The sequence below is a fragment of the Myotis yumanensis genome, unplaced genomic scaffold (assembly GCF_028538775.1).
Source record: "Myotis yumanensis isolate MYYU_CA2020_CCGP unplaced genomic scaffold, mMyoYum1.0.hap1 SCAF_3, whole genome shotgun sequence".
Lineage (NCBI taxonomy): Eukaryota > Metazoa > Chordata > Mammalia > Chiroptera > Vespertilionidae > Myotis > Myotis yumanensis.
Genome location: NW_027223754.1, coordinates 94171196 through 94189881, shown reverse-complemented (window position 1 = coordinate 94189881; position 18686 = coordinate 94171196). Strand labels below are relative to the sequence as shown.

The following is an 18686-nucleotide window of genomic DNA, read 5'->3' as shown; positions in this document are numbered from 1 at the left end:
ATCTCTGAGGTATGCCTGTATATAACTTCTTAAAATCATCTTAGTTTCTACAAATGTAAGTACTATGTCAGGTTCTTTATTTTTGTCTTGAGAGCATAAAGACCTCTTGAGTACACCAGGGTACTTACTATACAGTGTAAATTCACAATTTTCCTCACAGTTCCCTTGGAGGTGATGGCCACAGACATTAGTTTAGACTCCAGCCATCCTAACACAATTCTCAGGAAATAAGGATGTGCTCTTAGAGACCCCATGCTTGGCTTTAGCACATTAACTCAAAGACCACCATCTCTCAGAAGCCACAAATCTGAATTTTACCAAATGAATCATTCTTGCATTCTTCAGTGCCACAACCTGAACCAAAAAAACTGGCAGAAACATACCAAGGCACTTAATCACGTCTCCAAGCGAAACCTTAACTACCAGCTTCAGTAAAAGGCTAGTTTTCCTCTCTTCTTTTTGCCGCCACTATGATGAAGCTTAGCAACTTCATCCAACCTTTCAACACCTCACTGTAACTACAATGGTTCTGGAACAAGTGTCCTCAGAGTGAACTCCCAAAAAGGGAAGACATTCATTTCCAGATCCTGAAAGTCTCCATTTTTCTCTTTATACTGTGGACATACTCACAAGAAAACTATTCACCTACAATACATTGAAGAGAATGTGAAATTTGTCTAGTTTGCCTTTTACTGAATGGTAATGGGCAACTCTGACATTTGCTAATGGATACAATGCACTGAATAGTGGCAAGATGAGTAATTTCTGAATTCAAAAGAAAACCATATACATATGCCAACAAATGAAAAGGTATGTATGGGAGGGACTGGCTCCTAATGTCAGAAAATCAATACTGAGGCCCTGGTGGGGTAGCTCAGTTGGTTAGAGCATCCCAATGTGAAAAGATTGAGGGTTCGATTCTCAGTCAGGACACTACAGGAATGCAGAAAACAACCAGTGAATGCATAAACAAGCAGAACAATAAATTGGTGTCTCTCTCTCTCTCTCCTCTTCTCCTTCTTCTTCTCCCTCTAAAATCAATCAATTTTACAAAAAAAGAAAAATATGCTGAGCTTTGAGAAGATGTTATAAAGGTGGCAGTAAGATGACATTTAAGGTGATGCATTGGTAACCTTGAATCAAACAGAAGTAAATAAATAAAAAAATTAGTTGATCCTCAACTTGCCTTAATATAATTTATAAATTCCGAGTGGAGGACATCTGTTCCATGGGTAAATTGGTCTCTTTCTTCTCCAGAGTTGTCATTGTCACCAAGGGAAGGCTTTGATCGAAATTCCTGATGAAAGTCCCCTATTAGAAAAAAATAGACAGACAGAAAGCATGATTTCACAAACTGATGAACAAAGTACAGATTACCCTGAAATGTATCATCTAATCATTTCAATTTTCTCTCTTACCTTTTAAGGAGGTATATGACTGACCCAAGTTTTCTCTTCCCTGAATGATGTAAGGAAAAGATAAAAGAAGAAAGAAGAGAAAGAAAGCAAAAGTAACAGAAAGCCACAAACTAAATTTAAAAGTTAAAAGCTTCTACAGTGGGGCCTTGACTAACGAGTGTCCCGACTAACGAGTTTTTTGAGATACCAGCTGTCTCTGGGCCGATTTTTTGCATTGAGTTGATAGAGTAATTTGAGTTAACGAGCTCCTTAATGAGCTAGGTCTCGGAACAAATTAAACTCATAAGTCAAGGCCCCACTGTATATGGCTTTGTTTCTTTTGAAAGAAATGAGTATGATTAAAAATGGTGGAGGAGTAAGTGGATGCTGCATGAACACGCTCCCAGGACCAAACTGGATTTACAACTAAATTACAGAAAAACTTCCAGACTAATCAACGGAAGACTCACTGGAGAGAACCCTGATAACCAATGATGGAAAGCGGAGGCTGCATAGAGACTGGTAGGAGGGTGGAGGCGCAAGAAGGCTGGCCGGACTCCCACAGGCAGCAGCTGAAATTCCAGAGAGATATCTCAGCTGTGGGAGGTTCCCATTGAGAACTCTGGGGTCTAATCTCCAATCTGGGCTGCACCAGAACTGAGAAAGTGGCCCACATAACATCTGATTGTGAAAAGCAGCAGGGTTGCTGTCTGCCAGGGAGAAATGGCTGGAAATGCAGGCACCCTCTTAAAGGACCAACACACAAAATTCCCTATGTAGCCATTCACCTTGTGCTCCAGCAGAGGGAGGGTGGAGTGGACTAGAGCTATGTGAGCAGAAGCCAGGTTTGGGGGCTCTGAGGTAAGAGCTCAGAAGACAGACACCCTGGTTTCCTGTGCTGAGTCATTCCCTCACACTGTGGAGGTCATCTTTCTCACTCAGACAATTGCTATCTAGGCGGTTTTGCCTGGGGTGTGTGTGTGGGGGTGGGGGGGGGTGGGGGGGGGGTGGGTGTTGACAGTTGACTCACCCTATTGGAAAAAAATCCTTTCCCCAAGGTGTGGAGTTTCTGAGGCCCATTAAGAGATTGAGAATAACTATTAGCCTCCAGGTAGAAGCAATTGCACCATCCAGTTGGGAAAAACTTGCCACAACTGTGGATGATTGCCTGAGGGCTATTCAAGACTAAATCAAATCAGACTGCAAGCAGAGGCGAACTCTGGGGGCTTTGAGTCTTTGCCTGATCTCATTACACAAAAACAGTGTTTGACACTGTCCTGCACTAAAGAATGAGAGAGGCATAGAAGATCTACCTAATATATAGTCACAAAACCAAACAGGCACCCAAAATGAGGAGACAAAGAAACAACTCCCAAATGAAAGAACAAGAGAATTCTCCAGAAGAAGAGATAAATGAAATGGAGATAAGAAACTTATCTGAAAAAGGGTACAGAATAATGATGGTAAAGATGCTCAACAGCATGAGAAAAGATATAGTAACTATGAAAACAGAAATAAAGGATGACATAGCACAAATAAAGAACACATTGGAAGGAATACACAGCAGAATAGGGGAAGCTGAGGATCGCATCAGTGAATTAGAAGACAGGGTAGAAAAAAATCACTCAACCAGAGAACCAAAAAGAAAAAAATTTAAAAACAGAAGGCAGCTTAAGGAATCTGTGGGACAACATGAAACTTCAACAATATTCGCATAAGGAATGGCATGAAGTACGCAAGGTAATGGAAAGCAAGGATCTGAAACCAAGATTACTATATCCAGCAAGGCTATCATTCAAAATAGACAGTGAAATAAAGAGCTTCCCGAAAAAAAAAAAGGCTAAAGGAGTTTATCACCACCAAGCCAGCATTACAAGAAATGCTAAAGAAACTGCTGTAATGAGAAGAAGAGAGAGAAAAACCTAGGCATACAGAATTAAAATAGCAATAAATAAGTACCTATCAATAATAACCTTAAATGTAAATGGATAAAATCTCCAATCAAAAGACATAGTATAGATGAAAGGATATGAAAGCATGACACAATTATATGCTGTCTACAAGAGACCCACCGCAGAAGAACAGACTCACATAGGAAGAGAGTGAAAGGATGGGGAACAACATTTCCATGAAAATGGAAAAGAAAAAAACCTGGGTAGCAATATTCATATCTGACAAAATAGACTTCAAAATAAAGGTCACCAAAGAGACAACAAAAATCACTACATAATACTAAAGGGATCAATCCAATAAGAGGATATAACCCTAGTAAACATAGATGCACCCAATATACGAACATCTAAATATACATAAAAAACTTCTAGAGGACTTTAAGGGAGAGATAGACAACAATATAATCATAGTAGGGGACTTTAATACCCCACTGACTTCAATGGATAGAACTTCTAGACAAAAAATTAACAAGGAAACAGTGACTCTAAAGGACATAATGGAACAGATGAATTTAACATTTCACCCCAAAGCTGCAGAATATACATTCCTCTCAAATGTACATGGGTCATTCACAAAGACAGACCACATGTTAGGACACACAAAAAAGTATATACAAGTTCAAGAAAATTGAAATCAAATCAAGCATCTTCTCAGATCACAGTGGGATGAAATTAGAAATCAACTACAATAAAAACATCCCAAAACATTACAACACATGGAGGCTAAATAGCATGTCAAGAAAGAAATTAAAAAACAAATAAAAATGAACACACAACAAGCCAAAACCTCTGGGACACAGCAAAAGCAGTCCTGAGAGTGAAGTTCGTAGCACTATAGGCATACCTCAAAAAAAAAAAAAAAAAAAAAAAAATCAGCAATAAACTATTTAACCCTACAACTTAAAGAACTAGAAAGAGAGCAACGAAAAAAGCCCACAGAGTAAGTAGAAGCAAGGAAATAATAAAGATTAGAGCAGAAATAAATGACATACAGACTTAAAAAATATATGAAAAATCAATGAAACCAAGAGCTGGTTCTTTGAAAGGATAAACAAGATTAACAAACCATTAGCCAGACTCATCAAGAAACAAAGACAGAAGTCCCAAATAAATGAAATCAGAAACACAAATGAAGAAGTAACCACTGACACCACAGAAATACAAAAGATTGTAAGAAAATACTATGAACAACTATATGCCAATAAGTTGGACAATGTGGATGAAATAGACAAATTCCTAGAAAAATACAATCTCCCAAAACTGAATCAGGAAGAATCCGAAAACCTAAATCGGCCAATAGCAACTGATGAAATAGAAGCAGTAATAAAAAAAAAAAAAACTCCCAGCAAACAAAAGCCCAGGTCTGCATGGTTTTACAGGGGAGTTTTACCAAACTTTCAAAGAAGGACTAACACCTATACTCCTCAAATTATTCCAAAAAATCCAAGAGGAGGGAACATTTCCAAGCTCTTTTTATGAGGCCAGCATTATTCTAATTCCAAAACCACATAAAAACACTAAAAAGAAAGAGAATTATAAGCCAATATCCCTGATGAACATAGATGCTAATATTCTCAACAAAATATTAGCAAATCGGATCCAGCAATATGTTAAAGAGATCATACATAATGACCAAGTGGGATTTATTCAAGGAATGCAAAGCTGGTATATTTGCAAATCAATAAATGTGACACATCACATAAACAAACTGAAAGATAAAAATCACATGATCACATCAATAGATGCAGAAAAAGCATTCAACAAAATCCAACACCCTTTTTTTTTATTAAAAACTCTCAGCAAAGTGGGATTAGAGGGAGCATATCTCAACATGATAAAAGCCATATATGACAAACCAACAGAGAACCTACTCAATGGGCAAAAACTAAAACCATTTCCTCTAGAAATTGGAACACAACAGGGATGTCTGCTTTCACCACTCTTATTCAACATAGTACTGGAACTGCTAGCCACAGCAATCAGATAAGAAGAAGAAATAAAAGGCATCCAAATTGGAAAAGAAGTAAAACTCTCATTATTTGCCAATGACATGATATTGTATATAGAAAACTCTAAAAACTCCACTAAAAAACTACTAGATTTAGTAAGTGAATTTGTCAATGTAGCAGGATACAAAATCAACACCCAAAAATCAATGATTTTTTTTATACACCAATGATGAATTCTCAGAAAGAGAAACTAAACAAACAATCCCATTTACCATTGCAACAAAAATATTAAGATACTTTGGAATAAATTTAAGCAAGGAGGTAAAAGACTTGTACTTGGAAAACTACAGGACATTGAAAAAAAAGATAGAAGATATAAATAAGTGGAAGAATATACCATGTTCAGGGAATGGTAGAATCAACATCATTACAATATCCATACTACCCAAGGCAATCTACAGATTCAATACAATCACTATTAAAATACCAACAGCATATTTCATAGATTTAGAACAAATATTCCAAAAATTAATGTGGAACCATAAAAGACCCCCAAAAGCCGCAGCAATCTTGAGAAAGAAAAACAAAGTTGGAGGGATCACAATACCAGATTTCAATTTATATTACAGAGCCACCATAATCAAAACAGCCCAGTACTAGCACAAGAACAGGCATATAGATCAATGGAACAGAACAGTGACCCCAGAAATGGATCCAAGCCATTATGGTCAATTAATATTTGACAAAGGAGGCAAGAGCATACAATGGAATCAAGACAGTCTTTTCAATAAATGGTGTTGGGAAAATTGTAAAAAAGTGAAACTAGACCACCAACTTACACCATACATAAGAATATACTCAAAATTAATAAAAGACTTAAATGTAAATGGTGAAACCATAAAAATGCTAGAAGAAACCATAGGCAGCAAAATCTCAGACATCTCTCATCGCAATATGTTTATGAATTCATGTCCTGGGGCAAAGGAAACTAAGGAGAAAATAAACAAATGGGACTACTTCAAAATAAAAAGCTTCAGCACAGCAAAATAAATTATCAACAAAACGAAAAGGGAGCACACTATATGGGAGAACCTATTTGGCAATGATACATCTGATAAAGGGTTAATATCCAAAATATATAAGGAAGTCATACAACTTAGCAAAAGGAAGACAAACAATTCAATTAAAAAATGGCCAAAGACCTGAATAGACACTTCTCCAAAGTGGACATACAGATGGCCAAGAGACATCAAAACATGCTCAAAGTCATTGATCATCAAAGAGATGCAAATTAAAACAATAACGAGGTATCACTTTACACCTGTCAGAATGGCTACCATCGACAAATCAACAAATGACAAGTGCTGGTGAGGATGTGGAGAAAAGGGAACCCTAGTACATTGCTGGTAGGAATGCAGACTAGTGCAGCCATTATGGAAAACAGTATGTAGCTTCCTCAAAAAATTAAATATGGAATTGCCATTTGACCCAGTGATCCCACTTCTAAGAATATATCCTAAGAAACCTGAAACATCAATTAGAAAGAATGCATGCACTCCTATGTTCATAGCAGCAAAATTTGTAACAGCTAAGATCTGGAAACAGCCCAAGTGCCCATCAGTAGATGAGTGGATAAAAAAGCTGTGGTACATTTATATCATGGAATTCTATGCAGCAGTAAAAAGAAGAATCTCTTACCCTTTGAGACAGCATGAAGGGACCTGGAGAGTATCATGCTAAGCAAAATAAGTCAGTCAGAGAAAGACAAGTATTACATGATCTAACTCATGTGAGCGATACATTATACAAAATAAACTGATGAATGGAGTGGATCCAGAGACATGGAAGCATGGAAGAGTGTGGATTCTAGGCAGGAAGGCAGGGGATGTAGTTGCGTGGGGGGTAATCAACCAAAGACCTTGTATGCATATATGCATAACCCATGGACATAGACAATAGGGTGGTGAAGGCCTTGGACAGCGCTGGGTTGAAGGGAGTAAATGGGGGGGGGGGGGGCATTTGTAATATTTTCAACATAAAGATTTATTTTTAAAAAAATCAAATTCCATCTTAGGCTTTTTAAAAAAATCATATATGAGCATTTATTCTAATAATGCTGGCAGTGTGGGAGAGCAGCAGGTCATCTACAAAAATCTGCTCTGCTCACTTCTTACGTTTTTCTTTTTTTCTATTTTTTAAAATAGATTTTTATTGATTTCAGAGAGGAAGGGAAAGGGAGAGAGAGAGACAGAAACATCAATGATGAAAGAGAATTATTGATTGGCTGCCTCTTGCATGCCCCTCATTGGGGATCGAGGCCCCAACCCTGGGCATGTGCTGACTGGGAATCGAACCCTGACTGCCTAGTTCATAGGTTGACACTCAACCACCGAGCCACGCCAGCCAGGCATGTCTTATGTTTTTAAGGAACAAAGAAAAGAAAGTATAAGAGAGCTTTTGTGTTCTAAGTCATGTGTGATGAGTAAATATTTCAAATTCAAAATTCATCAAATACTTACTGAGCAACTACTAAATGTCAGGTATGCTAAACATTGTAGGAATTAAAAAGCTAGTCAAACCTGACTCATGGCCCTTAAGTAGCAAACAATCTCAAGGAAGAGTGTGGGAATAAACTAAAACAAGAACCTAACATCCTAACAACAAAATATGTGACTATGGCAAGGGCCACATAGGGAGGAAAGCACTCTCAGAGCACATCCAATTAGGCTGTGTTCCACTCTGCAATCCAGAGGGTGAAGGGGAGGCAAAAGGAGCACCAATGTTTTCTCTCTGATCTGAAGACTAAAAAGGACCAGGTAGGACCACCATGAAGGACTCCTGGCCAGCAGAATACTCACTTCTACAACAGATGGGAAAAACTCACTGCCAACAAATTATATATATATTTTTGAATTTGCCTGAAACACTATCTGCTATCCTGCATAATGTAATAAAACTTATCTAAATCAATGAAGTGGCAGTTATATTTTTGCATAAAGTTTACAGTTATAGTTTTGGACAATATATGGTTCCAATCATTATCTCAGATCAATAAATGCTAAACTTAAGTCCTCACTTAAAAACCTAAATGTAAAAAGTGAAAGCAAACATTAAAGGTTGAGTAACTTTAAATGGCTCACTCGTCACTAAAGAAAGCATATTCAAACTATTAGGTAAATAATCTGCATATTAATTTAATTCTATACTAGTCATACATCATGAAATAGTCTCTGTCACAAATTAGTAAACACTAAATGTTAGTATTTTCTTTAAAAATCACTGAATAAACAGGAGCAGCCTAAATACTGCCATAATTTAATCAAACGAGGGCTTCATGAGTGGGGCTTTCTGGGGTCCTGGTAAAGTCCTGTTTCTTGAACTGGGAGCTGGTAATATGGTTCACTCTGTGAAACACACCAGTAAGATATGAAATATATTACTAGTATTTTGAAAGTATGCAGGACATCATTTGATATTATCAAAGAACCGTAGAATTTTAAAGCTATAGAAGCAGTTAAAGATTACCTAATCTAATCATCTAATCACTTACAGGTGAGAGAATTAAGGTCCATTAACTTGACCAAAGTCAAGCTGGGGGATACAACTCAACTACATCTCCAACCCTCACGTGTAGTTAGCTGTGGCCACACAACCAAGAGTAGGGTATAAGTGCTGGATGCTCCCCCTAGGCCCAGTCCATAAAAACTTCCTATGAGCAAATCTCCATGTGCTCCCCCTTCTGTTTTGAAACAGAAGGATTCAGAAACTTTGGAAGTCTTATGTTAAAAAGAGTGAAATCTCAGCATGAAAGAAGCTTGGGTCCTTGAATCACCACTTGGAGGGCAGTTGCCTGTCAATCACAACTCCTATTTGAACTTAATTTGGATTGTGTTAAACCAATGAGATTTGGGGATTTTATGTATTACAATAGAGTTATCCTAAGTAATATATCTACATTTATTTTCTTTCAAATAATGAATTTAAAGAATCCATATAAATCTTCAGAATGAGAACAGCTTCACTATTTACTAGCTGCATGACCACTGGCACATTACTTAAACTCTCTGAGCCTCAGTTTCCTCTATAAAATTGAGATAATTAGGGGTATCCACTTTAGAGTTTTGAAGTTTCAATGAGATCATCTTCACAGATTAGCACAGTGCCTGGTGCATAGGAAATGTGCAATAAAAGTTAACTATTATTATTGCCATATGTGTGCATATTGTAAACACGGCATTTTAAACTTAAACAAGCACTTTCTCCCCGTCTTTCATTCTCAGACCTTTTATGGGACTAAGGTGATGGCATGAGTCCTCCTTGATGATCTGTTCTTCTTCCATGATATTTGACATTGGAACATTAAGGCTAACAGTGTCTTCATCAGAAGGCTAGAAAGAAACAAGGTACTGCTTCATTCAAGGAGAAGTGTTATCATGTAGATTAAGAGAATGCTATATGGTTAAAAAAAACAAGAGTGTTTTTAATATTGAGTAAAAGACACCAGATACAAAGGACAATTCATTTACATAAGTTTAAAAACAGGCAAAACTAATCCATGGTATTGAGGTCAGGATAGTGGCTGCTCTTGGGTGAGTGGGTGGGCACATGAGTGGGGCTTTCTGGGGTCCTGGTAAAGTCCCGTTTCTTGAACTGGGAGCTGGTAATATGGTTCACTGTGTCAAATTTATTGAGCGAACACTCATATACTTCTCTGTACATGTTTTGAGCTGAAATGTGACCAAGTGCCTGGTGATATTTGCTAACCTAAGAGCCATAGTCAGGGTACTAAGAAGGACTGTGCAACACCTGACAGAACAAAGGAATACTTGCAAATATGTCACCACAGGAGTCCTACATCGAATCAACCATTTTAACGGTGACATTACTGTGAACTCTGACAACACTAATTTACCAAAACTCCATTAAGATTTCATGTGGCTCATCACAGAAAGCAGACAGTCAACCTCTGTGACAATATCTCATTTATTTACAGTGCACTTTACGTGCTTTATAAATTAAGCTTCAGTTTATTTCCCTGTTTTAGGATGAAGCTGCTACATTAAATATATAAAAGTGCTAAATGGTTTTGTGCAATTTTTGGAGTAACACTGCAATTTGGTAATTGGAGTAAGTTTTCTGTGGGAGTATTGTTTCCCATACCAGTTGATGAAGTTTACTCAGAAAATGTCTGATTCTATTACAAATAAAATCTGGAGCCTCATTTATCTTCCTACTAGAGGCCCAGTCCCTCAGCCCAGCCTGAACCTTCTCCAATATGGGATCCCTCTCACAATCTGGGACCGCTGACTCCTAACCACTCGCCTGCCTGATTGTCCCTACCCGCCTCTGCCTACCAGCCTGATCCCCCCCAACTGCTCCCCTGCAGGCCTGATTGACGCCTAACTGCTCCCCTGATGGCCCAATCACCTCCAACTGCCCTCCCCGCCAGCCTGATGGCCCCCAATTGCCCTCCCTTGCCAGCCCGATCGCCCCCAACTGCCCTCCCCTGCTGACCCGATGGCCCTCAACTGCCCTCCCCTGCTAGCCTGGTTGCCCCCAACTGCCCTCCCCTGCAGGCCCAGTCACCCACAACTGCCCTCCCCTTCTGGCCCATTCACCCACAACTGCCCTCCTCTGCATGGCCATCTTGTAACGATGTGGGGCAGCCATCTTGTGATGACGTGGGGGTGGCCATCTTGTGATGACATGAGGGTGTTGCACGAGGGTGTGAGGGCCACCTAGGTTTTTATTAGTATAGATGTCTCTACCTCAGTGTTATTACTTAGTGAAGTTTTCCAAATCACAAGGACCAGGAACCTCACTTCAGCTGATTTTGGCTTGCTCCTAAATTTCTGAGGCTATGACTTTCAGAGTACAATGTTCATTTACTTTTGGACATGTACACAAATTGTTTAGAAACCAGCAGAAAATAAATGTGCATTTCCTTCATTAAACAGATGTTCAATGAGATCCCAATTTTTTGGCTTGTTTATCTTGAGAAAAATGTGTTTTTAACTTCTTACTGACAAATGCTAAAGCAATAAGATAATGGCAATAGCAATAAAGGGAACCAGGTGTGATCCTTGAGCCCCACAATGAGATATAAATGGGGAACAAGATCACCTGACCATAGATGGTAACATATTGCCAAACAAAGTGAAAGCAGAAGACTACAATGGTTAATTCAGAACCTTTATCATTCTAAAAAACAAAATTTTGTTGGAGGTATCCTCAGGTAATGAGGCTACCATGTGAGAATTGTGCTCTTATTCTATTGAATGTAATCTTCTTTATAATCCTTCTTCCTTCCACCCTCCTCCCATCTAAAAACTCAGCAAAATTCCAAAGATATACATCTAGTTAAAAAGGAGAGAATAAACTCTTGACTTCCTCTTTTAGAATATTACCATCCTACTTATACTAAGTGAGAACAGAAGGATAATGAAGTTCTTTGTGCAATGTTTCATTAATGAACTTAATTATCCTTAGAAGGCAGGTAAGGATAAAGCAGAGTCTATTTTAATTTATTAGAAATAAGCTTAGGGTGAGTAATTTCTAAAACAATGGGGCATTTCAGGAGACTTAGGAGTTTTAATAAAGCTAAGGGGGTTGAATTAAATACAACTTATAAAGCAATGTGTTGAGTATTTTCTCCCCCAGGGAACCATAGTAAACGATTCACGTGGCTCCATGACAGTCATTTTTCTTTTATTAACATGGCCTTTTTTCTGCCTCCTAATTCTTCTTCCTTTTGAAATATTCTAAGTATTCTAGTTTGTTTTTTTAATACACTGCTTTATAAAGCATTTTTTAAAATAAATTAAAATACCTTAGCTATACATTACACTCAAAGGTCTGACAAGAACAGGAATAGGCATTTTTCCTAGAGTCACACCACATATAATTAAAACATAGATTCCTTAGATGGGGTAATTGGCCTGTTAATTATATCTTCAAAGGGGATTATAATGTCTCAAACTCTACAACCACAGAAACTCAGTAAGTTCCCTCACCAAGGGAAGATCTGATGCTACATCATGCTTACTCCACCTAGCCCGTCTACCTCCCCAGGTCAAGAAGCCCCATTTAATGGTATACTAGTGAAAGATTTGGGGAAATCCAACAGACTATGAATGAAATAATAATTGTGCTAAATAAGCTATTTTACCACCACTTGAGGAAGCTCTAGTGTTAGAGGCCTCCTTAGCTTACAAATAATTAAACTTTTTACCCAATGGTCTAAAAAGAGTTCCAAGAAACAAATACTGCTATAAAAGCTATGGCTATTCATAAAAGCATTTTCTTGGGGTAAACTGCTAAAATGCAATGTACATTTTGATTCCTGAACATTTATGCATGCATATAACAATGTTTTCCTAAATTGCTCTGTCATTTAAAAACAATAATTTATCAAAAATGCCTCATGGATACTTGCACATCACTTAGTCATTTCATAATATTTATTAAGCATTCAAGAATATTCCAGAAAATGTGTGTGGGGGGAGGGGAAGGAGATAGGAATCCTACTCCTGAGACATTTGCAAAATATTAAAGATTTAGAAATAGCTAATATTTATATAATACTTGGAGGATTTCAAATTGCTTTCACAAACATTATCACATATTCCTATGCAGAGGGTTAATGCCTTTTTACCAGAAAGGAGTTCGATAAGTGTAGCAGATCTATCTAGAAGCAGGGAAAGAAAAAAAATCAGGAACAGATCACGAAATTTACCTCTGTGGCCGATAATCGCTTATCTCCATTATCACTTCCAACGCCTGAATCAGAATCCTTCTTGCTGAGATAGATGCCATCAATATTGAATTCATATAAAAAAATTAAAATCACAAAGTTCACAAGATACGTCAATTTATATTCAAATAATGAGTTTGCTATAGAAATTGTTATTATTACGACAAGGCAGCAAATCAGTTCCGTATTAAAGGATGTTAAGACAAGGGCCTAATGAAAACCAGATACTTATACTGTCTAAATGGAGCACAAAATAAATTCTTTGTGTTCAGGGTTTCATGGATTTACACTTTAATCAAGTAATTTTTTTTTGAAACAGTTAACAATTTCTTATTTTACTGATTCTAGCATATAAAAAAAGAAAAACCCTAATTGCTTTTACATCTTATGTTTTGAAATGTTGGTAATCTTGAATAATTCTGTAAACTTTAATCCAGTGACTAAATTTGATGGCATGTTTTAAAAAATAAGGAATACATATTTTAAGCAGTATATAAAGGTTCCACTAGGGTAGTCTGAGATTTTAAGTCCCTAGTTCTCTTTTTTAATAAAAAGTTAAGGAAAGATTCCTTCAGTGAAGACTTCTCAAAAACAATCTGTGTTTTATAAGTGTTCAGTGTGGGAATTTCATTCTCCAAAAATTCAAGGCCTGATTTATGCCAACAAAAGGCCAAGGACATGTGAAAGGATTCTAACACGTCCATTCTAAACAGGAAATGGCAAACTATGCATTCTGCATTCTAAAAAGACAATTAAGAAAAATAAAACCTGCAGTTTTTCTTAACAATGTTCCAGAGGCATATTAAAAAATAATAATTTTAAAAAGACTTAATATTGTTGTTTTAATTGATAAGCAAAAGATACTTATGTTTATTTATTTTAATATGTTTTGATTGATTTTTAAAGAGAGAGGGAGGGAGAGAGAGATAACATCCATATAAGAGAGAAGCATTGATCAGTTGCCTCCTGCACAGGTGTCCAACCCACAATTTGGGCTTGTGTCCTGTTGGGGAATCGAACTGGTGATCTTTTAGTTCACAGGACATTACTCAACCAACTGAGCCACACCGGCCAGGACCCTATGTTTATATTATAGACTAGTGACCCTGCATGTGAAATCTCTCGAGACCCAGACCCACGGGAAATCACGCCCGGGAACCCAGACCTCGCAGCACCGTGGGACACCCAGAGTCAAGTTCCCGCCCACCCGTGCGCTCAGCATCCTGGTGACCGGTCTTTGGTCGTTATGGTGTTAGGGCCACTGGGTTTTTATAATATAGATCATATATCATATATCATGTATCATACACACACACACACACACACACACACACACAAGTGTGCACATACACACAGCACTCAAGAAGGACTGATTTTTGATTAGGAGAGAGTATACAAGACTCGAGAAATGCCAAAATGTTATCAATAACATCAATTTTCTCTTTTCTATTCCAAAAGTTTCTGGAACTCTAAGTTATAAATCTTCATTGGTTGAGTGAGGCAAAAAAATTTTGTTTAATTTAGTTACCTGGAATACCTTGGCCTTGGAAAAATTCTAGAAGGGGCTTTGATCCAGGGCGGTCACACTCACCTGTCTTCCACATGCTGGTGTAATTGTGGCCTCTCCATCGTGTGCAGATAAAGAGAGTCAGATGCTTTAATCTGACAGGCTTGTATGCTCAGATACTTGAATATGTGCACTTTGCCCTTTGTGCAAATCTATGGAGAAATTAATAATACTTATCTATTTTTAATGGCAAAACAAAGTATAAACACTAGATATCTGACTCTGTATATTATAATTTTTGCCTTTTCATTCTAAGAAACGTTTCAACAATGCACACCAAATTTGACCTCTACAAAACATATAAAAATTTAGGCAGTAATTTCCTCCAAATTCCACTTTGAATAGAAAATCATACTCAAGCAATGTATAGCCTTTTTTTAAACTAAAATGCAAAATCCTAACAGAAATGTGTTTAAGAATAAATATATGAAAAATATAGAAGTCAGCTAACTGACCTGAAAAAATTTCAATTCTGGAAGCATATGTATTTCATTTTTTTTCTCATAGCTTAATATTTGAACTTGAATCTTATCTCTAAATAACCAATAATTATATTTCAAAATACTTAAGCTCCATTTTCCAGCTAACATTAAAATAAGGACTATATTAATTTTTTACTCCATGAAAAAGTTTCAAATATATGTACAAATAATAAAATAAACATAATTCTGGATTGCGGCGATTAGAATAGTGAGCCCAATGCTGGCAAATGAACTTGGTGTAGAGAAGACAACTTATTGTAGTCAGATGCACCCAAGGTTTCATTTTTAGAGACTGTAACTGCTTATGATCATGTCTAATGCAACATTAAATCAGCAGAATATTAACAAACTGGCTCTGGCAAGAGTTGCCTGAGCACATTGATAGCATATCCCACATATCTTTGCCAGACCCCTCACCTGTGCTGGAGGAGACTGCAAAGGGTTATTTTCAAGTAGTAATACTTGCAGCTGCTTCATCTCTCTAAAACAAATGGGAATCACGAGCACTTTATTGCAGGAAAAGTCAAACTTTACCAAGGGAAGCTCTACTAGTTCTAAAGGAACAGAAAAAAGAGAAAAAAGAAGAAAAAGAAAAAAAAAAAAACTCAGAAAAGCAACAAGATTAAATGGCCAAACATTCAGCAATTTATTTTCTGCTTATCAGTAGAAATGTCATTTAGCACAATCAAAAGCAAGTTGTTCATTAGGAATATATAATATTTGCATAGATATAATATTTTAGCAAAGGGGAGGGGAAACCTTTCATTGGGAGTCCAATACATTTGAATTGTTGTTAGTTCTGAGAAGAGCTGAAAATACGTGATATTTACAATATTTATTGTTTAAAATGCTTTTATCCTCCCAGCAAAAACAATCACATAAGTCACACCACACAGAATATGTTTTAACTTCAAAATGTTTTCAAGCAGTACTATGGTAAGCAGTTAGACATGAGCAGAGCAAGAATGATGGGCCAGGTAGAGAAGGTCACCAGTGTGCAAAGCCTCCCCCGCCACCACCCCCATGCCTAGCAATGGACAATTGTAGGGTGGGACCTTGCCCCCAGGGTGACCTTTCCTCCCTTAGCATAGGACTTGTCATGTGGTTTAGAACCCCTGACCTTCCCTCCCTAGAGATAACATCTAGATTTCAGTTGCATTTCAGCTCCAGGCCCAGATAAGTAACAAAACTAGACAAGCAACTCCATGGCAGACCTCAGGACCAGCTGAGTTGGATAATGACCCTCAGTCTTGGTGCTGACCAATCAATCAGTGGAAATCCTAACCCTGAAAGGACACACCTGGAAAGCTGCTGAATAGCCTATTGAGATCATCCCCTGGGACATCCCCTAAAAATCTCCATCCTTAAATCCCTTAGCATGGAGAACCTAAGGGTTGCTCTTCCTCCTGGGAGCATGCCTGCACCTTTCCCCTTCCTCGCCTTTTACCCCTCCCCACAGACATGTTACCTTTCTCACTTCTAAACTCCAAGGCCCTTCCTTTACCTCCATAACTAGTTTCCTTATCCCATTTCTTCTACAAATTACTTCTTCTACCTCTGTGATTTTCTAAATAAATATTCTCTTGTAGTTTGAGTCTTGACTTTGAATTCTTTCTTAGCCAGAACGCAAGTACCAAGGTTGCTGAACCCAGGTCCGGTCTGAACCCACATGGTGCCATTCTGGACACTGCCAACAGTTCTTGATAACATATGAATAATATGCTAATTATAAAATATTCTTATCCATTTAATGTATCAAGGCTGGCATGACCTCAGAAGTAGTTACAAGAAATATGTTCATTTTTTTAACTCCACTTTAAAAAATAAATGCTATCTAATTCAGAATTTGCAATGAACCCTATAATCCTGATTAGATAGGGCTTTATTCTGCTTAAAAAAAAAAAAAAAGGTCTGGTGCACGAAATTTGTGCACGAGGAGGAGGGGTCCCTCAGCCCAGCCTGCCCCCTCTCACAGTCTGGGAGCCCTCAAGGGATGTCCTACTGACAACTTAGGTCCCATGGGGAGTGGACCTAAGCCGCAGTCTGGCCGCAGAGGCTTGAAGCAGGTGCCCGGTGTAAGTGTGTGTGTGTGTGTGTCTGCTGGGAGCCTGCCCCCAGCCGCATCTCGCATCTCGGAGGCTCGGAGCAGGCTCCCTTCTGTGTTGACCTCTCAGGCTCGGTGAGAGCCAGGCCCCTCCTCGTGAGCTGGTCATGACTGTGATGGAGTCTTGACCTCATTTGAATATTACTTCCTTTTTTTAAATACCTATATAGATATAGATATAGATACAGAGCTAGATATTTCTATTGATTTCAGAAAGGAAGGGAGAAGAGAGACAGAAACATCAATGATGAAAGAGAATCACTGATCGGCTGCCTTCTGCACACCCCCAACTGGGGACTGAGCCTGCAACTGGGAATCGAACCTCAACCTCCTGGTTTATAGGTCAATGCTCAACCACTGAGCCACGATGGCCAGGCTTTATTCTACTTTTTAAAAGTCTTCTGTAGCTCCACAAACAAGACAGAACATTATATTTAGCTTAAAATACCCACCCAGTAGCATAGTAAACACTCAGTAATTTCAAGCATTCCAACCGACACTAGCAGCTGCAAGAAACAAGTCAAATATATTCCATACAACAACGAGGCTGAGCCAGGCCAAACATGTAGGTGGCATGGGACAAACCACTAGGATCTCTGTGTCAGAGGCTCCGGAGGGTTCATTTCAAAACAGTCTTGCCACATTTGTTATGGAACCTGGTAAGGGTTGAAACATGGTACTTTCAAATACTCAAGGATTCCAAAGAGGAGGAAGGGCAGAAACTATAAATAGAAGAGGAACCAAAGGCAGTGCCCTGGAGTAAGAATTAACACTATTCCTTCTCCCCACCTAGATTGCCCCAGGGTTTTCACTTCTCTAAGCTATACTAACTTTCAAGTTCCACCAAGAGCCACTAGCAACCAGTAAGTATCTCTTCTCCAGAATACTACTCCCTTTGGGTTGAAAAGGACTTTCCTTCTTTCATGCCTTAGTGACTACCTTGTATTAAAGAAAAGAGTCATGGGACTGCAATGCTAAAAATAAGGCAGAAGAACATGGAACTCAGCAGGTCCCAAACTCAGGTCCAAGATGAGCAGCTGGGTTAGAGAACTCAGGAAGTGTACTCTTTAAATTGCCTTGAATTCACTGCTCAAACCCAGCTCTCTGGGCCAATAACAAGATAAATTATTTGCCTCAGCACACACAGTGCTGGTGATTGCCTTGAGGAAAGGGCTTTGAGCAGAAGGAGGTGGAGAAGAGAGGGAGGAACAGTTTGGAATCCAGAAAGTCACAAGAAAAAAAAGGGGAAAGTAAGCTCCTTTTTCACTTCATATTTTTTTTCTAAAACATTAAGAATCAGGGGGGTTATTTATAAAAAGAGTACAGTATCTGCTTGCTGTAACCTCTGGTAATATTAATCCTCCTCTGTGATGATTAACTTTACTCATGAAACTTAGGTTAACAAAAGAGTGGCAATTTTTTTTTAAAGAATAGTTTACTGATTTTTTTAGAGAGAGAGAGGAAGGAGGAGGGAGAGAGAGA

The 18686-nt window shown here is 38.1% G+C and overlaps 1 protein-coding gene across 3 annotated transcripts in view; it reads right to left on the bottom strand.

Moving 5' to 3' along the window:
• The window catches only part of LRCH1 (leucine rich repeats and calponin homology domain containing 1), a 237921-nt gene that overhangs the window by 54450 nt on the left and 164785 nt on the right, over nucleotides 1-18686 (bottom strand). For all 3 annotated transcript variants that reach the window (XM_070409153.1, XM_070409155.1, XM_070409156.1), the window contains exons 5-9: nucleotides 15518-15654; nucleotides 14643-14770; nucleotides 13034-13097; nucleotides 9581-9686; nucleotides 1187-1311 (exon numbers count right to left, since the gene is read on the bottom strand). In XM_070409153.1, the coding sequence (XP_070265254.1) occupies nucleotides 1187-1311; nucleotides 9581-9686; nucleotides 13034-13097; nucleotides 14643-14770; nucleotides 15518-15654 (560 nt within the window). The remainder of the gene's footprint in view (nucleotides 1-1186; nucleotides 1312-9580; nucleotides 9687-13033; nucleotides 13098-14642; nucleotides 14771-15517; nucleotides 15655-18686) is intronic.